General features: G+C 45.2%; 1 protein-coding gene across 6 annotated transcripts in view; it reads right to left on the bottom strand.

Annotated features, from left to right (window-relative positions):
* Positions 1-394: 394 nt before the first annotated feature.
* The window catches only part of CEP250 (centrosomal protein 250), a 44,351-nt gene continuing 22,140 nt past the window's right edge, over positions 395-22,605 (bottom strand). For 5 of the 6 annotated variants that reach the window (XM_043986638.1, XM_043986637.1, XM_043986639.1 and 2 more), the window contains 18 exons: positions 21,819-22,012; positions 20,835-20,962; positions 20,523-20,692; positions 19,480-19,659; positions 19,000-19,134; positions 18,546-18,689; positions 17,657-17,781; positions 13,893-14,031; positions 10,561-10,909; positions 10,170-10,291; positions 8,538-8,658; positions 7,959-8,080; positions 5,240-7,783; positions 2,848-2,961; positions 2,477-2,635; positions 2,213-2,314; positions 1,375-1,437; positions 395-1,034 (listed from right to left, as the gene is read on the bottom strand). In XM_043986638.1, the coding sequence (XP_043842573.1) occupies positions 771-1,034; positions 1,375-1,437; positions 2,213-2,314; positions 2,477-2,635; positions 2,848-2,961; positions 5,240-7,783; positions 7,959-8,080; positions 8,538-8,658; positions 10,170-10,291; positions 10,561-10,909; positions 13,893-14,031; positions 17,657-17,781; positions 18,546-18,689; positions 19,000-19,134; positions 19,480-19,659; positions 20,523-20,692; positions 20,835-20,962; positions 21,819-22,012 (5,175 nt within the window). In that variant the 3' untranslated portion in view covers positions 395-770. The remainder of the gene's footprint in view (positions 1,035-1,374; positions 1,438-2,212; positions 2,315-2,476; positions 2,636-2,847; positions 2,962-5,239; positions 7,784-7,958; positions 8,081-8,537; positions 8,659-10,169; positions 10,292-10,560; positions 10,910-13,892; positions 14,032-17,656; positions 17,782-18,545; positions 18,690-18,999; positions 19,135-19,479; positions 19,660-20,522; positions 20,693-20,834; positions 20,963-21,818; positions 22,013-22,605) is intronic. The other variant, XM_043986640.1, reaches the window with a different exon arrangement.

Genomic DNA, 22,605 nt, shown 5'->3' with positions numbered 1-22,605 from the left:
ATTTGAACTCGGGTACTCCTGAATCCAGGGCTGGTGCTTTATCCACTATGCCACCTAGCTGCCCCCAACACTTTTCTTAAGAGTATCACAATTTAGTGGTAATTATTCTAATTGTTTGACATATATGAGTCTTGTCTTTCTAAATGGACTGTGAATTCTCTGAGAAAAAAGCCTAAGGGTTATACTTCTATACCCAACTCAGTCCCCAGCACTGGGCTAGGCACATGACAACTCGATAAATCTATGCCAATTGCCTGACGGATATCTGGAAGTGGCTGAAGGTGGCTTGGCCTAAGGATTTTCACGAGCTCATCATGTACAAGGTGTTGATTCTACCCTGCTGACAAACAGAAAGGATAGAAGACCAAAAGAAAACAGAAAATACTTTATTATAAGAAGTTAGGTAGAATAGATGAATTCAATAAATACAGGTAAACACTAGAAGCCTGGGAGTGCCATCTCAGTCCGGGCTCACCCCCGTTGTGGGAAACATCTGCTCACTAAATGGAGATGCCAATGAAGGAGGGCATCAGAAGAAGGGGCCACCCTGACTCTTACAGCATTGTCCCTCTAGCTGAGAGCACCAGCAGAAGCAGTAGACCTGCCTCATAATTCTGGCATGGGGAAATTGGCTCTAATCTTTTCTCTGGCAAACCTAGGTATAGGGGTCTTCACCTTCAGGAAGCAACTGCAAGGAGGGGTCTGAGCCCTTCACAGGTATATTAATCGAGGCTTCTCAAGCTGGCCTATGTTCCACTATACACCATTAGCTACTGGGACGTAGCCTGGGCTACTCTTGGAGTGCAACATAGAGGGGAAGGCCTAGGAGATGTCAGACTGTGGGTCAGTGACTTATCAAGCTTTCGGGCCTCTGCCTCCAGGACATTGGCTTCAGGGGCCTGAGCTACGGCCCACAGCGAGTGAGAAAGATTGTGGTGCAGGTCTGTCAGCTCTCGGCTTGTCTGAACACAGCGGGAGATGTAGTCCTGTTTCTGTTGCCGCTCCAATGTCAGCTGTGCCTGCAGGACGGCCACCTGTGGGGAGTGAGAGAGATGCCTGCCTGTTGGCCTCCTATCCCTGGGCCAGGTGTAATGAAATTTCTCCACATGTCTCAAACAGAAAGTCCTCTGCTCTCTGAAATATGAGAGGTATCTAGAATATGATTCTATCTTGGTGAAAGCCTGACCTCTAATTTTTTTCTGAGTCTCAATTAGACTATTGGATCTTGAGGGCAGAGACTATATACCTTATATCCCCCCACATGCCTAAGAAGAGGGCTGACACAAAGCCAGAGCTTAATAAAGACATGTTAGTTAAAGTTAGCTTCCAGGAAGAGTTTAAAAAAAAAAAGACACTGAAGACTCAAGCACTAACCTGCCTCTGTAACTCAGCCAAGTGTTTCAATTCTGGAGGAGTCTCCTGTTCTCCTTTTTCCTGCTGAGAAAAACATCATCACACTTTTGTAGGGCTGCCACCTACTCCATCCCCTGGTCCCAAGAGTCAGGGTCTTTGCCTTCCTTGGCTTCCAAAGAATGAGAGCAGGTATGCTATAGTTTAAAAAGTGTGCCATTCTCATGGCCATCCCTGGGAGGCTGCCCAGTGCTCCAAAGAAGACCCTGATGCTCTGGATTCTGAGTAGCCTGAGGCTCCTAGGAGGGTGAGACCCTTAGGAGATCAGTAATTTCCTCATTCTACCTTGGCCAATCCTGTGGTATGTGAGCACACAACTGGTTCTGCTGGTGGGGAGGAATAGATGGAGACAGCACAGAAACTATATGACTAAAACTAATCACCAGACTAGAGTGGGTGAGTCTAGCTAAGGAAAGGTACCTAAGGCAGCTCTACTGGGTAGAGGCAGGAAGAATGGACAATCACATGGCAGTCATCAATGAATGAGTCCTGAAGCCTAAAGGACTGGAGACTATAACCATGTAATACAATAGGGAGAGTACAGTTCCCACCCCCTGGTAGCTGAGAGATCAGTTAAACCAGGTTGTAGCCTGTTCCTCTGCTGCACAGTGCTCGGGAGGCTAATGGGAGAATAGGCGCTGTGGGCCAGCTGGCTCATCTTGAGCCTGGTCATGAGAGGCTCCTGTGGGGGATAAAGTAAGTGTCCCACTTTCCAAATTGGGCCCTATCTCCTGCACAATTCTGGATCCTAGATACCCTGACAAAGGGCCCTTCCTAGTCGAGAATCAGGGAAAACAAATACCTGCTGGACTGTTGTGTGGGCTGTGGTCTTGCTGAGCAGGGGAGTTGTAGCACGGGTCATGCGACTAAGATCCCGCTTCAGCTTTTTCCGCTCCCGCTCTACCTGTTGCCAGGGAAAAGACATGGTCAGTCCTTCTAGTCATGGATGTCAGAATGGAGGCCCCCTTCCCAGCAGGGGAAGCGCTTGGGGGGTGATGAGGAGCTCAAAAGGAGTGGGTTCAGTTGGGCGAGCTGCCTGGGTGTGAATAGGGGTCCAATTACTTACCTGCTCTAGGGTGACCCTTAACTGGAAGTTGTGTCTTTGAAGCCGGTTCCTCTCATGCTCTAGACTTGCCATTGCATGCAGCAGGTACTTTAGCCTTTGCTGCCATTGCTGTGTCTTCTCAAGTTCCGTACAAGACCCATCATCTTCTGGTGCCATGGCCTGAAGGAGACACTTTCCAGTGAGATGTGCACAAGAGGGCAGGGACAGAGGTCAAACTGCTGCCACCCAGGCACAGGGTTCAGGGTCCTGACTCTGTCAGGATGGGTGCAGGATCTTGGAAACTGGCCTGAATAGGGGCCATTGTCTTTCCCCTCCTTCTTACTCTACCTTCTCCTTTGTGAGGCCGTACTCCCCAGCTCAGCCCAACTCACCTCTCCTCGGGGTGGACCTTGGTCTTCTTGGAGCTCTGGCTCTGCCCCTGCAGCTGAGCCCTGGCTCTGGAACCTCTCTTCCTCTAGGGCTTGTCTTGTGAGCTGCAACTGCTCCTGTGTGGTAGCCAGGAAACAAGAGCATCACCTCAGCCAAGATCTTCATTGATCACTGATACAGGGAGTAGAGAACAATCCCTCCCTCGCCTCTGGGGCCTTGCTTTTAGTCAAACCCTTCAATATGTTGTTCCCCCAATTAAAATATTAGCTCTTTGAAGGCACACACCATCCCATTTGTCTAAGATACTCCCAGAGTTTAGCACAGTGCTTGGCACATGCTAGGTACTTAACAAATGCTTTTTATCCAAATCCATTTTCTATTCCTATAAGTATACTATGTTGGTTATGGTAAATGGCACCTTTTTATTTGCTGGAAGCTCCTAGGAATCCAGGCCTATGTCTCTGCTATTAAATTCTTTAGATCTGTGTGGTGACTGAGTCAGACATCATTAAGGGCTCAACTTATACTCATAGTGGGAGAAAAGGATGGACCCACCCCTGGACGGAGAGCCAATGGGAGCAGGTATCATAAAGACTGAGGACAAGCATGGAAATCTAGAAATAATCTACTGAGCTACTGATTCTTCTTATTCTGAAGTGCCAGGATTAGAGGGGCATGAATTTGTCTCATCATATGCCAACTGTCAGAGTGAGATGTATGATGTTCATGTTAATTGATGATATGTGTAATGATTTTACTAATCACTTGGATTTGTTGGAGTTGCCATATTTTCCAGGACACTCTGCCTCCAAAGCTGAAATGATCCATCAGATCCCAGACTTTGTCAGCTAGACTGAAGCAATCATTCAGTTCCCCTGACATGCTAGCATTCCCCTGCACTTGTAAGCACCAAATGAACCGAGCTAGATGCCTTGTTCCTGTTCCCACTACACTACACTGGTTCTGTACTTCGTTGAGCAACTGCAAGACTCAACAGCCTGAACCACCTACTCAACAACCCTAATGACCCAGAGACTGATCACACAAGGCTCATCAATCCTATACTGTGACCAATGCACCTGGAGACTGCTTATGCAGAACCCAGGAAATTCCAGTTTGTGGTTTTCAGGCTTAAAACCCTAGTCTCTGCCATGAGTGAGCAAGTCCTGATTCTCAGGAAGGTGGACTTCACTTGCAAGCTGTTTTCCTCACTTAGAAATTAAAACGTTGTTGATTTCTGATTCACCTGTCTTTGGCCTATGCCGTGCAGCTCCAGCCATACACAGATTAGAGGCCGATTTTGCTCTGGTTAACATTTTTGGTGGCAGTGGTGGAACTGGACATGGAACTGGGCCGGTAACAACAGGGGCAGACTAGGTACCACCAGAGGTTTCTCTGGAGTCCAGCTCCCCTTTGTCTGGTGAGTCCTCTGGGCCTTTTCCTGCACCAATTCCAAGCTCATGCTTTGATTGAGCTTGCTTTAATTCCTGTCTCACCTCTTTAGACTTCTCTGTTCGGCTCTGGCCATTCACAGGTTAGAGGCCTATTCTGCCTGGTTGAAACAACTGACAAGAGCATCAGGCAATGGCAGGAAATATCTCTTGCAAATAGAAGCTAGGGGATGTGTGGAGTGACCCATGTGTCAACTTGGGCATCATACTAGAAGTTGCCAACTCCACAGTTAGTGTGTTCCTGCTTGGTCTCCCACAAGTGTCAGGAAGTTATCTCCCCAATGTCTTTTTTTACTCCTGACTTCCCCAGGTTATTTGAGGATATAGCTAAGGGAAGGCAAGAAGACCAAAGGGCAGGAAAGGAGTTCCTGAGGTCAATTTAACAAACATATATGAAATGCTTATTATGGACAAAGAATACTTTGCTAGACACATGGAAGTAAGTAATGGGGGTAGGGAGATACAAAGCTATATAACTAAGACCAAAGGTCTGTCTTCATGGATCTAACAGTTCAGTATGGGGATACAACACTTACATAACTATATTAGAAAAGAGAATGAGGTAAGTTGAATAAAGGAGGGGCAAACAAAGTGTTATATGAAGTCTGAAGGAACAAAGGTGATTGATGGGTTGGCCCAGAGACTCAGGCAGTCCCTTAGAAGAAAGCAGGGTCTTAGGGATTGGGTCCCTCTTGCCAAACTTAGAGTTTGGGGTTTCTGATAGGAATCTGGCTTTTCTTTGAGGCACACTAAACACCTGGGAGCATGGAATGAGCTAGTTTTCCAGAAGGCGGCCAGCTTTTCTTGGCTAGAAGTGTTAAAGTATCAACGCTTTCCTGAGCTCCTGACCCCAGACCTAACCAGCCCCAGAATGCCATGTGCCCCCGGGAAGCAAATGATCCCTGAGCTAGTTTTGGCCATCCTTTCCCACCCTGTAACTGACCTGAAGCTGCAGATGTTCTGTGTTTTGCTCCATTGCCTTGGCCTGCAAGAATAGGGCTGCCTCGCGGAGGTTACAGATGCTAGCCTCACTCTCAGCCAAAGAACGTGCCAAGGCTTGGGCCTTCTCTCGCCACTCAATTTCCCGGGCCTCTGTATGCCTCAGGGCACTCTTCACTCGCTCAAGCTCCTCCTGCAGCTTGGTCTCCTCCATGGACACAGGTGATATTTCACACAAGGACATCTTTGTCATCCCTATCCCACAGGCCTCCTCCTCTTTCTCCTCCTCCTTTTCCTCTGGGCTGAGGCTTTCATGGTAAGACTCTTGCCCCTGCCTCTGGTGGACCTTCTGCAGTACCTCTCTATCCTTTCTGGACAGAGACAGCTGAAGATGCCTGAGATTCTCTCTCAGGATCCTGCTCTCTTCCTCTTCTCCCTCCCCTTTGCCCAGCTGGCTCAGGGCCACCTCTTGCTGTCCCTTTTCCTTGAGGTGCCTCAGTTCCTGGTCCCTCTGTGCCAGGGCCAGCTGCATCTGCTGGACCATCTCTTGGTGCTGCAGCTGTTGTTCCCTGATCTCACTCTCTCGCTCCCTCAGGGCCTCTTCCAGGTGCCGGGCCTGTGTCTGACAAGAGTCCAGGGCTGCCTGCAGAGCAGCTACACTGACTTCCAAGCGCTGGCTCAATTCTGCCTGTTGGAGGAGCTCCCGGTCCTTCTCCTGAAGGGAAGCCTGTGCTGCTCTGAGGGCCTCCTGGAGGGCCTGAACCTGGCCTGATGTAGCCTCTTCGCACTGTCTGGCCTCTGCCTGCTGGTGCCTGGTCTGTGCCTCTTGTTCACGTCCCTGCTCTGTACACTGTTGTCGCAGGGCCTCCAGAACCTTTTCTTGTTCCTGAAACTCAACCCTCAGATCTCCCAGCAGCTCTTCCAAAGCTCGGACCTGTAGCTCTGCAGCTGTCTGTTGTTGCTGCACCTTCCAATTCTGCTCCTTGTGGGCCTCAACTGCCTGCTCTCGCTCCTGCAGGGCTGCCCTGGCCTGCTCCAGGGATGCCTGCAGAGTGTTCATCCGCTGTTCCTGGGTCTCCTGCTGTTCCTGCACCTTCTGCTGGAGGGATTCCAGGTTTTGCTCTCTGGCCCGGAGGGCTTCCTGCACTCTCTCCAGCTGGTCCTGCAGAACCTTTTCCCTGGACTCCCCTCTCTCCTGGGCTTTCTCAATATGCTGTTGCTGGCTCTCCAACTCTTGATCTTTCTGAGTTAAGAGCAGTGTCATCTCTTTAATTTTTCTCCGAAGGCCCTGCAGTTGTTCCTCCCTCTGTTCTCCATACTGTTGGAACACCTGGATCTTCTCCCGCTGGTACTCGACCTCCTTTTCCTTGTCCCTCAGGATCAGCTTCATGTGCTCCAGGCTGCTGCGCTGGGCTTTGGCTTGCCCCTTTTCCTCCTCTTCCCGTTCTATCATGAGCTGTCTCTGAGACTCAATTTCCCTATCTTTTTCCCTCATGGCTAATTTCATCTGTTCAAGGTCTTCCTTTAATACTTTGTTCTGCAACATTCTTTGCTCTTCCAGGGCTAGAATTTTCTCTTCTTGTAGTACGAGCTCCTTGACTCTCTTCTCTAGGTCCCAAGTAAGCTGATCCTTTTGTTTCTTGAGCTCCTCCATTTGGTCTCTGTGGGATTTAATCTCCTGGCTTCTCTCCTTAAGATCTGCTGTCAGGAGAGCACTGTGGTTTTCTAACTCTTTAATGCGTTTGTTCTGAGCTTGTATTTCCTGACTCCTCTCCTCCAAGTCCAAAGTTAGATGAGTCAGAGTGATCCTCTGCATTTCTCTTTGGTTCTCTAGGTCCTCAACCTTTTTTTTCTGGGATTCTATTTCTCGATGATTCTCTTTCCCTTCTAAAGCCAGATGTTCTAGAGTAACCAACTGGCTTTCCAGATCTTGAATCTGTTCTCTCTGGAACTCTATCACTTGTGTTTTCTTCTGTAAATCCAGAGCCTGATGTTCCAAGATGTTTCCCTGAGTTTCTTGCTTCTTCTCAAACTCTTCAATCTGCCCTCTCAGTGACCTTATCTGCCTCTCTTTCTCCTCCATGGCCACTGGCAAATGTTCTAGCATAGCTTTCTGTTTCTCCAGCTCTTGGATCTGTTCTCGCTGGGATTCCAGTGCTTGGTTTCTCTTCTCTAGGCTCAGAGAGAGATGTTCTTGCATCACTTTTTGTGCTTCTCTCTGCTTTTCCAGTTCCTGAACTAGTCCCTGCAAAGCTTCTACCTCCTTTTCTCTCTTAGAAAGGGAACTGGTCAGGATATCAAGATTTTCCTTCAGAGCCTTCCCTTGGGTCCCCTTCTGCTCATCCATTTTCTTCAGGGCCTCAGCTCTCTCCCGCTCATGCTCTGCTTCCTCATTCTTTTCTCTCAGGGCTGAGCGCGTTGCTCTCAGTTCTTCTTCCAGAGCTTCTATGGAACTAGCTTGTGCTTTCATGGCTACAATTAATGCTTGAAGGCGTTCCACCTCTGATACCAAATTTTTCTTGGCTACCCACAATGTTTCCCGTTCATTCTGAAAACAGAAACAGAGCCATCTTAAAAAGTGCTACTATTCACCCTGAAGGGCAAGGCTGGAGCAAATCATTCCCTGGGGAACCAGGGCCCTTGGCTCTTTGGGGACCATCCTAGTTCCAGTTTAGAGGGGAACTTCTAGAGCAATCCTGGCTCTGAGGCAAGAATCAGCTCACCTGGGCTTCTGCCCTTTGCTGCTCAGCACTCTTCAGGCTGCACTGTAGGAAGGCCACTCTGTCCTGAAGTGTAGCCAACTCTGATTCCAAGGAGCTCTGCTCTCCTTCACATTTCAATTTCTCTGTGGGAGGAGATGAAGGAGAAATAGAGAAAACAAATAGCAAGGGGAAGCATGGAGAAGATGAAGAGGGGAGGTAGAAGGGAAAAGAAAGGTTACACGATTTTTACAAATCTTTGGCAACTCCTTGCATTCTCGGTGTATCTCCAAGTGCTCTTGTTACCCGGCCCCAGCACTGCCTCTAGCTACCATGTCAACACTGTTCTCAACTTACTTAGTTGCTTCTCCAATATAGCCAACTTTTGCTTCCCTATTCTACTGGATGTACTCAACTTTCAAACATGCTTCCCAGAGTAACTATGTCCCTGATGCACAAACGTACTGCAAAGGGAGCCAATAAGGAGCCTCCTTGGACTAGAGTCTATCCTCCTGGGGCATACATCCCTACCTTTCTTGCTGGTAGCTATCATCCATTCCTAGACCTTAGTCACTCCAGGGTATATTGGGCCTCTCACCTTACCTTTCTGATTCTGAGAGAGCAGTTTCTGAAGCTCCTGAACTTCAGTAGAAAACTGGTTCCGTTCAGCCTCAACTTGGGATAGATGTTGCTCCAGCTTTTCAACCTGACACTTCATATCATCCTACAGGAAGAAACAAGAAAGGCAGTCTTGAAAAAAAAAAAGGCAGTCCTGGTTCTTACCAAATATTCTGACTGAGTTAAAGGCAGGGGAAAGGGAAATTCAAGTTTGAAAAAATGGTAACCTTCATATTAGGGTAAGAACAGTTGTGTATGTTTCATCTATTCAGTTAGATCCAATTTTCTTGAGAATAGCCAGAGACTATGTCTTTTGTTTCTTATTAGGCCCTCAATGCCTATCATAGTGCTTTCTACAAGTCAGTTCCCACCAGTAGTACCCTCTTCTGCAGAAAGGGGGAGTTATAGACAGGACTATCAATGTCAAATAACATTTGGGAAAAGAACAGGATAAATTGGCTTGTTCAGTGTGCTATATTTCTGTGGTTAGTCTGGTTCTTTTCAAATCCCAGAGATTCAGAATGAGACCAGGTCATTCAGTAGTTCCATCCTCCTCACCCTTGAGATTTTTTTCTAGGGACAGCTAGGTGGTGCAGTGGATAAAGCACTGGCCCTGGATTCAGGAGGACCTGAGTTCAAAACTAGCCTCAGACACCTGACACTTACTAGCTGTGTGACCCTGGACAAGGCACTTAACCCTCATTGCCCCACAAAAAAAAAAAAAAGAAAGAAAGAAAAAAGATTTTTTTCTACCTGTCCTTCAAGGTCCAAGTCAAGTTTCTTTTCCTCCAGGAAGTCTCCTCTAATCACTCTAACTTACAGAGTTTTATTCTAGCATTCTTTATCTGTGTCACATACTGGGTGTCATGTACTACTCTGTTGTTGTTGTTTGTCCTTCGTTCTCTAAAAGGACCGTGACAGATGTCATAACTAGCAGTGAATTGGATTTAAGTGAGGGAGGATTGTGCAAAGTCACCATCCTTACTCTCTCCTCTGGAGCCATCTGGGTCCAGCAGCAAGATATATTATCAGGATGAATGGTGGGCAATTAGGTGGTGCAGTGGATAAAGCACTGGCCCTGGATTCAGGAGGAACTGAGTTCAAATCTAGCCTCAGACACTTGACCCTTACTACCTGTGTGACCCTGAGCAAGTCACTAAACCCTCATTGCCCCGCAAAAAAAAAAAAAAAAGAAAGAAAGAAGGAAAGTAGAACGTTAGAGCTGGAAGGGACTAACTAATCTTATCTCCTCTTTGTGTGGATGTGGAAACAGTAGATGATGTTCAAGAAGTATTTCTGATTGGGTAGAAAACTAATTAGAGGGACCTAAGAACTCAGTCTGAAGCCCTGGGAATACCACGGGCTTAACAGATGACAATCTTAACTTCCAGGAAGCTCTGGAATCAGCCTTTCTGGGATCTTGAAACCAAAAATTATCCAGGTCTTGGCTAGATTACCAAGAAAGGGATTGAATCCCTTTGAATCCTGAATTGATCTCAAGAATGCAATGTTTGACTATTATATCTTCCTCCTTCATGTGCATCAGACAAGACAGAAGAGCTAGAAGGGAGGAGGTAAGGCTGTAGAAACTTCAATATAAGAAATGAGGCCACATACCCGAGCATGACGTGCCCTCCAGAGGTCTCTTTGGAGCTTGTGAAGGGCTGATGCCACACCCTCAGTGCTGAAGTTAGTTAGGGCAATCTGGCTTTTAAGGAAATTCTCTGCACTCTCTTGTTCTGAAAAAATGAGAAACAAGGGACGGGTATATTATCTTCAGAACTGGATATCTTAGATAAAGGGAAGAAGCTAAGGTTTAGTCAGAGACCCCTCCTGATATACCCACCTGCTCTCCCTTTGGCCTCCCTTCTCTTCCTCCTCCTCCAATAGTCGGTTCTCTATCACAAATTCTAATTCCTTTTCTTTCTCAAGGTCCCACCCATGTCTTTGCATTGGACCCCACACTGCTCCTTGGACAAAATGATCAGTTCCCCATCAGTTGACTCACCTGGCCCCAAGGTTTTGGGATTCCAGGGACAAGGAGAGGCATCTCCAGCACCACTCAGCTCTGGCTTGCTCTCAACAGCTGTCCCAAAGGTTTGCTGTAGGACTGAGTAGAGACTGGCTAGCTGTGCCTGTGCCTGACGTCCATGCCGCTGCTCTAAAACCAGAGCCCCTACTTGGCTTTCCACACTGCACAGCTGTACCTGCAGCTGGGCTGCCTTAGTTTCTTGTGTCAACAGTGAGGCCCTCAACTGCTGCTCTGTCTTCTGTGATGTTTCCAATTTCTCCAAAAGTGTTTCTTGATCCAGAAGAGAAGCCTCCTTTTTCTGCACTTCTTCTTTCAGAAACTGTACCTGATGGCGAAGGAACATACTCAATGGAGGAAGAAAAGGGAAGAGAGAATATCTCTAGAGGCAGCTAGATGATTCAGAGGACAGAGTACTAGGCCTGGAGTAGGAAGGTGCAAGTTTGAATGCTGTCTCAAAGACCCTGGGCAAGTCACTTAATGTTTGCCTTGGCTTCCTCAACTGTGAAATGGGGATAATAATAGCATCTTCCTCTCAGGGTTGCTGTAAGGATCAAATAATATTAGTAAAGTGTTTAGCACAGTGCCTGGCACATAGTAGACATTATATGAATGCTTATTTCCTTCCCCCATCTTGCAAGAGAGAGCTATGATAATACAGTGATAAAAACACTGGATGACAGAATCCAGATCCAAAGAAATCCTAACAGGCTGGCACAGAGGGCCAAATAAAATAACATTTAATAAAGATAAATGTAGCCTTATATTTTAGTTTATTTAAATAATTAGCTTCACAAATGCATGACAGGGAAAGCATGGGTTCAAAGATGTCCAAGTCTTCATGGACTAAAAACTCAACATGGTGGGCAAAAGTTCTATGTATTAGAAAATATCTTGGTGGGCAGCTAGGTGGCACAGTGGATAGAGCACCGGCCCTAGATTCAGGAGCACCTGAGTTCAAATCTGGCCTTAGACACTTAACACTTACTAGCTGTGTGACCCTGGGCAATTCACTTAACCCCAATTGCTTCACAAAAATACAAAAAACCCCCCAACAAACAAACAGAAGATATATTGGTATATCTAAATGGAATAATGTAGAAAACTTACATTATATATGACATATACATATATGTATATGTGTATGTATATATTATATCTTTGATATATGTATAAAACATAATTATATATCACAAATTTTTAAAAAACTAAAAAAAAAGCTAATATGAGATTAAGTTGCATTAAGAGACTCAAAAGTCTCTAGTCTCAGAACTAGAGAGAGGACAGAGATCAGCTACATTGTGCCCTGGTCAAACTATTCCTGCAGTATTGTATTAATTTCTGTATGTCACATTTCAGGAAGAGCCTTTCTAAGCAGAAGAGTATCCTTAAGAGGGTGACTAGGATTGTAAAGGATCTTTCCATAGAGATCCTGGCTGAATAAAGTAGGGACATTTTATCTGGAGAAGAAAAGATGTGAGGGGGACCTCATAGCTATTTTTATTTAAAGAGCCTCCAGGTGGAATTGGGATTAGAATTGGTCAGCTTGATCCTAAAGGAAAGAATAAGCAACAATGAGTGGAAGTTGCAGGGAGACAGGACCACAGGTCAAGGGAGATTTTTTTTTTTTACATGAAATAGAGCTATTCAAAAGTTCAATGGGCTGGGGCAGCTAGGTGGTGCAGTGGATAGAGCACTGGCCCTGGATTCAGGAGGACCTGAGTTCAAATCCGGTCTCAGACACTCCATGCCCCATAGTGTCCGTTACAGAGGGCATTCATACTCAGGTGCAGATTGGACTGGATGGCCTCTGAGGGCTCTTCCAACTCTGAGATTCAGTGATGGCCTGGGCTCAGGCTTCTACATGCTTCTAGATGTTCAAGACAAAAAAATCTCAGCTACATTCTCCACAAATGGAGAGGCGAACTGGACTAAGAAACCAGAGGCTTGGGTCCTTCCCCTAACTCTGCCATAAACTAATTCTATGACCTCAGATGTTATTTTCCCTTTCTCAGCCTTGATTTTCTCAACTGGAAATGAGGGACTGACTAGATGATGTGTAGGTCTCTTTCACCTCTAATGAGTTGATGACTCTAAGGCTCTTAAGAAATACAAGAAGAAAATCTGGCAAAGCTGATAAAAGAGAGAAATAGTCCATGTTGGATAGACTAAGGGAAAACAAGCATACTAATACACTGTTGAAGTCATGAACTAGTCCAACCATGCTGGGAAACAATTTGAAACTATGTAAGAAACTGTCCCAATTCATTGACCCAGAGACCCTGGGCATAAATCCCAAGTAAGTCAAAGATAGAAAAAAAGGTTCCGTATATGCCAAAATATTCATAGCAACAATTTCTCTAGGGGGCAGCTAGGTGATGCAAAGGACAGAGCACCGACCCTGGAGTCAGGAGGACCTGAGTTCAAATTTGACCTCTGACACTTACTAGCTGTGTGACCCTGGGCAAGGCACTTAACCCTCATTGCCCTGAAAAATAAACAATTTCTCTAGTAACAAAAAACTAGAAACAAAGTAGTTTCCCACTGATTGAGAACTGGCTGAACAAACTGTGGCATATGAATTTATTGGTATATTATTGTGCTTTAAGAAAAGACAAATATAAAGAATTCAGAGAAACATGGAAAAGATTTATACAAACTGATATGAAAACAGCTAGGTGGCACATTGGCTAGAGTCAGGAAGTCCTGAGTTTGAATCCTGCCATTTAATCTCTTAAGGCTCATTTCCTCATTTATAAAATGGGAAAAATAATAGTACCTACTACCTCTGAGGGTCACTGTGAAGAACAAACCTTAAAGAAATGCTAGCTATTATTACAGACTGAGATAAGCTGAACCAGGAAAATAATACATACAATTGCAACACCATAAAAGAATACTAAAACAAGGCTGAATCTGTCGTCTTGGTAATGACCAATCTTGTTCTCTGAGATGAAAGAAGGTAATGAATCTCCCTCTCGTCCTTGTAAAGATGGGGCACTGCTGATGCAGCATGTTGCACACACTGCCACACATGGTCATTGAGTCATTTAGTTTTGTTTAAGTGCTTTTCACTGTTGTAAGGGAAAGCTTACTTGTTTGTGTGTGTTGGGGGCAGGCATGTCCAGAAAGAATAATATAAAAACAAAAGACATCAATAAAGAATTATAAAAAAGAAAACTTTTAAAAGCACAAAGAGGGCCACTGCACTCATGGACAGGGATTTGCCCCCTAAATCTTCCTAAAGGGCAGAGGCTAAGAAGGCTTCCACCATGGGAGTAAGGGAAAGGGCACAGGAGGCACTAAGGTACCTGGGAACTCAGCTGCTCCTGTTCCCCCTGGGCCTCCTTCACATCCTGGCGCAGGGAGCTCAGCTCTTGCTGTTGGACTGAATCAGCCTCTTGTAAGATTAGGAGTGTTTGCTCCTTCTCTGTAAGAGACTTAACCAGGCTGCAAAGAAAAGGAAGAAGGAACTGAGACCATTGTTACCTGTTCCTCTGCCTGGCTGGTCATGTCTACTGAACACTACAAATCTAATAAAACAATGGTTAGCAAAGAAGACACTGGCAGTGTAAGGATAGTCCACTCTCAAGGAAGCTGCTTTAGTTCTATGTCAATCATCAAAGTGGGAGGTAAGCATTGTGGACCTAAGCCCAAACTAGAATGATTTCCCTTGTCTATAATTAGCTTAGTTTTCCAGGTCAAAACTCTTTGACCTCTGACTCTCCTTTATCTCCTGTGGCCAATCAAGTCACCTCGTCAGAGCAATCCTTCCTTACTTTGTATTTTCATGACTACTACTCTCCTCTACCCACAAACTCCTTGTTGGCCTCCTTTCTAATTTCTCTAACCTACCCTAAATACTAATTTTTTTTTTTGGGGGGGGGGGTGTTAAGTGACTTGCCCAAGGCCACACAGCTAGTTAAGTGTCAAGTGTCTGAGGCTGGATTTGAACTCAGGTCCTCCTGAATCCAGGGCCAGTGCTCTATCCACTGTGCCACCTAGCTGCCCCTACACTAAATACTATTACTAGATTAATCTTCCTAAATTTTGTTATTCCTCAAAAATTTATGATAGCTCCTGTTTAAAAATTCTTCTTCTTGGTCTTCAGGGCTCTCATAATTTGGATCTACCCTACATATCTAGCTCCAAACAAATTATTTTGCTGATTTGTCAGGTTCCATATTAGGCAGGCTTATTCTTGCCACCTAGTCTTTGTTCATATTATCCTACTTTCCTGAATACTTTACTCTATCCACTGGACCACTGTAGACATCTAGGACAGAGACCTGAGTTTGAATCTTGCCTCAGATACTTATTATCTGTGGGACCCTGGGCAAGTCACCTGACCTCTGTCTGCCTCAGTTTCTTCAACTGTGAAATGGGAATAATAATTAGCATATACCTCCCAGGGTATTTGTAAAGCACTTCCTGCCTGACACATAGTAGTTGCTTAATAACTACTTTCATCCTTCCTTCCTTCCTACCCATTCCTGATACTTATTTTTCTGGATTCAATTTAATTCCCACTTTCTCCATGAAGTTTTCCTTGACTACTCCAGCCCACTGGGATCTCTCCTCTCTCTGACTGAACCAGATATTTTGTCATTTGATTATTTATTCTCTGACATTATTAGCTATTCAGGCAGCATGGTACAGTGGAAAGCATGCGAGTCAGCAGTTCAAATATTAGTTTTGCTATCTATTACCTTTGTGACTTTGGCCAAGTCAACTAACCTCTCAGGGCCTCAATTTCCTCATCTGGAAAGTAAGAGGGTTGGAAAGATGAAGGTGTCAAATTCACCAGCAGCAAACTGCCAGACAGAACTAGATTAAAATAGAACTGGGGGGGGGGGAGGCAGCTAGATGGCACAGTGGATAAAGCACCAGCCCTGGATACAGGAGGACCTGAGTTTCAAATCTAGCCTCAGACACTTGACACTTACTAGCTGTGTGACCCTGGGCAAGTCACTTAACCCTCATTGTCCCACAAAAGAAAAAAGAAAAAAAGAAAAAAGAAATCATAAGGGACTAAACAAGGTCAAACTGTGTCTCATATATATATATATATATATATATATATATATATATATATATATATATATATATATATATATATGTTTTGTGGGGCAATGAGGGTTAAGTGACTTGCCCAAGGTCACCCAGCTATGTGTGCTTATATTATTATGGGGGAGATAATACATGTAATTCTTTAGAACTATATCAACACCAGGGGTCTTAGAGGGAGTTCAATTAGGCAGAGTCTGGGTATGATTCTATTATGCTGAGATGATCTCAAAAGAACAATGGGAGGGTGAGGAAGAGGAATGCACTAGGAGAGGGAGGAATAAATATAATGGTGGTCACTGTGCTGGACAGATGAAAGGTAAACCCAAATCCCTTGCTGATTAGACTCTTCTGTATCTTCTTGCTCATAAAAGAGGATCTCAGAATTTTACTCTTTAGCTCCATCAGAGGGCACCCTTACCAATGACAGACTAATTCCACACAGCTCAGTGCCCCCCCTCCCCCACAATCCACAGAATCCAGGAATAGATTTCAGAAAAGATTACAAACTTGGATGGGAATTTTTTATTTTCACTAGGCTCTAGTAAGATTTAGCATTTCCTTCAATTGTGAATATGGTAACAAACCACAGTAGTATTAGCAGTACCTGAATTTGTTACCAACAGAAATCAAAGATATTTTCATATTACATTTATACTCATCACTACTTCAAAATTACTATAGTTACTAGACCTATTGCTAGACTGCACTTGATGATAATCCTGCTGTCTATAAACACTATTTTAAGGTAACTGGTTTCCTTTACAATCCTTTGTATCTTATTTTATGCATTTAAAAACATTTTCAGAAGGAGTCCTTAGGTTTCACCACATGGCCAAAGGAATCCAGCACAAAGGTTAAGAACCCCTGGATCAGATCATCACCTCCACTCATATTACCATAAAGTGTAGAGTGAAACAGAGACTAGGATTGGTACTCATGGTATGAGCACTACTGAAGGGGTCAGAAGCAAGCTGATTACCAGATACTAGATGTCAAACACAGTTCTTACTTTTATAGACTGAGAGAGAAGAGACAGGGATCTAGGACTGGGAAAGCAAGAACTAAGGTCAAGTGGGCCCAATGAGGAAGATATATGGAAAAGGTGAAGAAGTGAAAGCAAAGAACCTATAATTAAACCATGTGGACCAAGAAACCAAAAAATAAGTAAATTCTCAGAAAGGATTTTCTTCTCGGATGTTCCTTTCTCTTTCCCCATCCCCAACTCTTCCTTCACCTATTCAAATCAAACCTATCCTTTAAGACCCAGCTCAAGTTATCATTCATTCATTCAACATTTACTGAATGTCTCTTATATATAGGAATTTGGGCTAAGTATTATGGATACAAAGAGATGGAGAGACTTACATCTTAATTGGGAAGTCAGGAACATATAAAAAATACCAATACAATGCAGTATAAACTAATTGCTGAATGAGTGGTACAGACCACTAGTATGACAGGAATTTTTTTTTTGGTGAGGCAATTAGGGTTAAGTGACTTGCCCAGGGTCACACAGCTAGTAAGTGTCAAGTGTCTGAGTTCGGATTTGAACTCAGGTTCTCCTGAATCCAGGGCTGGTGCTCTATCCACTGCGCTACCTAGCTGTCCCTGCTATAGGAATTTATATTGGGAAGAGATCACTAAGAGCAGAGGTAAATAGTAAAGGTTAGGGTTTGGGTTTTTTTGCTGGGCAATGGGGGTCAAGTGACTTCTAAATTATGTGCCAGGCACATAGTAAAAGCTTAATGAATGGCTGTTGATTGGTTCTTTAGTAACGTACAATACTCTTGCTTCAGCAACTAGATAAGCTCTGAGGGCAGGGACTTAGACTCTCCTATCTCTTGTAACCCTGGCATGATACCCTCACAGCACCTAGCACAGACCTGGGAAGGTAACAGGTAGTTAACCTGTTGGTTGGCTGGCTGATGATTTGACCAGCCTTATGACATGCATGGTAGCCAGACATCTACCCATAAAGCATGGCTGGATGGCTCCAGCTGCCTACCTGGCTTTTTCCTGCTCCAGTATACGTGTATACTCTTGGGCCTCTTGTAGCTGTAGCTGAGCCTTGTGTTCTGCCAGCCTACATGAGTCTTCACTAGTGACCAGTTGGGCCTTCAAGTCTTGTACCTGGAAAAGCAAAAGCATGAGGCACCAGAGGGCTGGCAGGAGCAATCACTCAAGATTCTACAGGCTGGAGGGTTCTTCAGTTTTGTTACTATTATTTGGTCTATTATAAATACACATGCAGTTTCTAAGAAAATCAGTGACTTTCTACCAGGTCCTCTCTCCCTCATCTCTGACAACTATATGGCTTTCACTTTGGCATCTGTGTCCTCTACTTCACACGTTGTTAGGGAAGGAGGGAGGAGGATCTCTGCTGCTTCAAAGTCACATAGCAGGCAAATGATCTTGGGTCAACATAACTAAATCACTGGAAAAGGTTATTAGCAAAGAGAAGGGGTTGGAGGAAAGGGCTTCCTACCGAGGGAAGGAAACTATCCCCAATAAGTGTGGGTAGAACTATGTCATACAATGATCAATTAAAGGAATTGGGAATATTTAGTCTGGAGAATAAAAGACTTAATATTGTCGTGTGGAAGAGGGATTGGAGTTGACCTATTTGATGTCATAGGGCAGAGTTAGTATCAATAAATGAAGTTTCCCAGATGGGGGCAGGGGGAGATTTCAGCTATAGAAGAACTTTTAAACAATTCTAACAATTCCAGCCTGGAGCACCCCTCAATCCACAAGAAGTTCTGACAGGAAGAAGTGCAGACAATGCTTAGTTGGGCCTGCACTTCCCTTATGCTAAAAAGAAAACCCCACACAGTTCAGGAAAGCAGCTTTACACTTCTCCCACACTGCCTCGGTGGGGCAGGGCTCTATATGACCTGTTTCTGTAGGTTCTCTCTTTGCCGCAACAGGATGTTTGTCTCTTCCTGAAGGGTGGCAAGGTCATCTTGGTGGTTTCTTCTTGTCTCCTTCACAGCCTCCTGAGCCTCCTGCAGTTGGGCCCAAAGGCTCTCTATATTCTCCTGTGAAGGAGAAAAGACAAGTAGGAAGCAATGACTTAGCTCATTTGTCTATAGTGGCTTAAGCTCTCAATCCTTGTCTCCTGGCCCACTTGCTCCTTTGATTTGCATAGAAAACTTTCAATTCCTCCGCTGGAACCACTTCTTCTTCACCTAAGAGAACTCTCTAACCCAATTTTTATGGGTTTTTTTAAAATCTCTTCAATGCCTTTCATGGCTATCTCAGGCTCTCTACCTCATATCTTCTTTCTGCTTAGCTCCCTCAGCTGATGGCAGTTTTCACTCCCATCATGAACAGGGCCAGGCTCCCTACCTGTTCCTTTAATTTCTGAACTTTCATGTCCTTCCTCAGTCGCTCCAGTTGCTGGCCAGCATCAGCTAGTTCATTCTGAGTCTTCAAGAGTGTCTCCAGTAGTGACATCCTTTCCTTTTCTATCTCTAGTTGCATCTGCACACAGAGACAAGGAAGATGCACATCAGAGCAGAGGTGCTCAGCAGGATTTCCCTGCTCACCACTCTTGTAGCCATAGCTGCTATAAAACCATCTCATTTAATCAGCTGGCATGGGGAACAGGGTTCAAGTCAGGAAATGTCTTAACTTATCTTACAATCAGAACAAGGAAGTCCTGAAAGTACTATGTATTTGTGGTAATAACCCAAGGAAGACATATCAATTCACCATCATGGCTGTGACCAATTCACCACATATGACAAATTTATCAGAGAGGAAGAGAATGGGAAAATGTTGAAGGTAATACAGAAGCAAAGAAGTATCCTTATGCTTATTCCCTACCTGACATCTGTTGCTTTCAGCCTGGGCGTGATCCTCTATCCTCTGTGCCTGGGCAGCTTCAGACTCCTTCTGCAGCTGCCTTAGCTTCTTCTCACAGGTCTCTTCCAGTTCCACTTTCTCCCTTTCCATCTGTTCTAATATGGCCTCCAATTCCTGCCTGTGCTTGGTGTGATCCATTTCCTAGCCACATAGAAGAAACTGCATCAGCATAGATGGACGAAACAACAAAGCAAATTCTAGCTCCTTAACATCACTTACTGGTCCCAGAGAGAGAGAGAACTCCAGGAAAGCCAGAGACTGGTCCAAGCCCAGTCTAATTATTCTTGGGCCCTAATAGCAGGAGCAGCACGAGCTCTTCCTAGAGCAGCTACCAAGCTAAGAGAATCCCCAGAGTGTCATGATTGTCAAAGCCTTAGAAAACTCAATCACTTACTGTTTCCACATGAATCTCTCTGCCTGGGTATCCCCCCATCTACCTAAGCCAGAACTGTGCCAGCCTCCTCAGGCAGCTTTCTCAGCTTTTCACAGTTCCCTGTTCTATACACTATTACATTTCTTCTAATTATTGCTTGTGTTGGGAGCATTCTGTCTCCTAGATTCATAGAAGAAACTATGCAGAAGGTACCACAAATCTGCTGTAGTTACAATATGCAAGGACAAATCACATTCATTGTAATAATGATCATGATAATGATAAAGATTATCATTAACATCGATGTAGCGCATTTCAAGCAGCCTAAGAATCATCAAGCCAATTTCAGACGGGCTGACAAAAGGAGCCTTAAAGCCTAGAGTGTTAGGGTGGATAATGAAGAACTAAGAATCAAGAAAGATGGCTATACTAGAAGATGAGGGTGCACAAGATAACAACTGTCTCCTGCTACACACCAGGGACTTCACAGGTCCTGCCCGTAAAGGTCAGTGTGATTACATGAATAAGGAGAGAGGAAAAAAAAAGGGGGAGATACTAGGGGGCTTCCCTCTGGGGACCGGCTTGTCAGGCCAGACTGAGGCTTGTGCCCTAGTCCCCTAAGTCACCTCACCCTCTCCTCCTGTAGCAGGCGCAGTTCTTCCTCATAGGTGGCCCGCTGCTGCTGCAGAGCTGCCCGACTTTCCTGCTCTGTCTGGTCCCGATGCTTGGCCACTGTGTCCCGCTCCTGCTCGGCCTGCCGTCGTTCAGCTTCCAATTCCATCTGAAGGCACCGCACCTCCCCTGAAAAAAGAAGCTGTGCTTAGGTCCTGACAAGGGCACGTGACGGACCCTTCTCCAGGACTGAGACCTGCCCAGAAGCAGACCTCCAGCTCCTCCCAGTTTCTCTGAAAGGGAAGGGGCCCCAGGCTGGCCTGGCTCTCACCTTGGATCACCTCCTTGGCTTGTGTGACTGTTTGAATCTGCACTGCCAGCTGCTCCTTGGTAACCTCCATCAGAGAGCTCTGCTGCTGAGCCTCAAACAGGTGGGTTTCTAGCAGTTCTTTGGCTGAGCTGTGAGATCCAGAGGTCAGGGAGAACTCTCCTTGCAGCCCCAGCTGACCCTCCCCAGGCCTAGTAGCCCCCAGCAGCTCCCAGAGTAGCCTTAGCTAAGAATGAAGGCTACAGGCCCTAGCACATAGGCTTTGTCAACCAATCTGCAACAAACAGAGGAAGGGCAAGGGACATCTAGTTCTGGGTTCCCGACTTATTCTTAATTTTCTTAGGTGTAGTTGAGGTAGGGGAGACTAAGCAACCTGCACAGTTAACCCACCCCCATGTCCATGCCAATTTGTATAGGTTAGAAATCAATCAGTAACATTTATTAAGCACCAACTAAGCACCAGTCATAGTATTAGGCACTGTAGTTACAAAGACAAAAAGTAACTTAAATTCTACTGGAAGAGATAAATATCTATAGAAGTATGTGCAAAATATACATACAAAATATTCAGTCATACAGAGGACAGAGATACAAATGGTGTGTGGGGGGAGGGGCAGGGATGAGGAAAGGTCTGATGTACAAGGTGGAACTTGTGCTGGGCCTTGAAGGACACCAGTGGTTAGGAGGGAAGGGGAAGTGCAAAGGCACAGGCATGGGAAATAAAGCATCATGTGGGAGAAAAAGGAAGAAGGACAATTTGACCAGATTCTGTAGAGTGCCTGAGAGGGAGTAATGTATCACAAGCCAAAGAAGGTAGGTTGGAGGCTGGTTGTGAAGGCTTTTAAACTGTTAAAAAGAATTTGTATTTGATCCTAAAAGTGATAGGAAGCCACTGGGAGACAGTGTCACATGTAGACTTTTGGGATATCCTGGAGAATGTATTAGAGAAGGGGGACACCTGAGCTGAAAATATGACAGAGGTCCCACCTGAGTTCCAGTAGCTGCTCAGAAAGACTCTGTCGGTCCCGCTCCAAGGCCTTCAGGTGCACCTCTAGGGCAGCCTTGTCCCGGACCAGGGCCTCCTTCTCCTGGCTCAACCTCTCTTGAAGGAGCCCTTGCCGAGCTGTCTCCTGGTGCAGCTGCTCCAGCTCTGTAGTAGCCACCTCCAACTGGCGTCTTGCCTGAGAAGAACAAAGAACGGAAGTGAGGGTGAGAAAAGAAGAAGGGGAAAGGAATAAGGCAGAAAAGATCAATCCTTGAGCCATTTCCCTCCTTGGGATTCCTATAACTTTGGCCAGATGAGAGGTCACAGAACACTGGAATGATCTACTATGAAGCAGGGCCTCTGGAGTTTTGTGTGCATTTGGGATGAGAACAGGCAAAATCAAGACCATTAGGCAGGTTAATGTGATCCTTCCCAGGAACAATGACATAAGTATCTTAAAGAATCCAGCTTGTTGGGGGCAGCTAGGTGGCGAAGTGGATAAAGCACCGGCCCTGGATTCAGGAGGACCTGAGTTCAAATCCAGCCTCAAACACTTGACACTTACTAGCTCTGTAACCCTCGGCAAATCACTTAACCCTCATTGCCCCCCCACCCCCCCCAAAAAGAATCCAGCTTGTCCTTGAAACTACTCTAGTCCCTCACAAAAGGCTTCTGTCCTTTGAGATGATCCTAGTTAGGAACTGATTAGGAACTAGTTAGTCTTGAAAATAGAGAGAGATGAACCCTGAAGTCACGTTTGCAAAATTAGGGGTTGGCCTTCTAAGGAGC

This window comes from Dromiciops gliroides, chromosome 2 (genome assembly GCF_019393635.1).
Source record: "Dromiciops gliroides isolate mDroGli1 chromosome 2, mDroGli1.pri, whole genome shotgun sequence".
Taxonomy (NCBI): Eukaryota; Metazoa; Chordata; class Mammalia; order Microbiotheria; family Microbiotheriidae; genus Dromiciops; species Dromiciops gliroides.
Note: the sequence above shows the minus strand (reverse complement) of the source record. Positions and strands in the feature narration are given on the sequence as shown.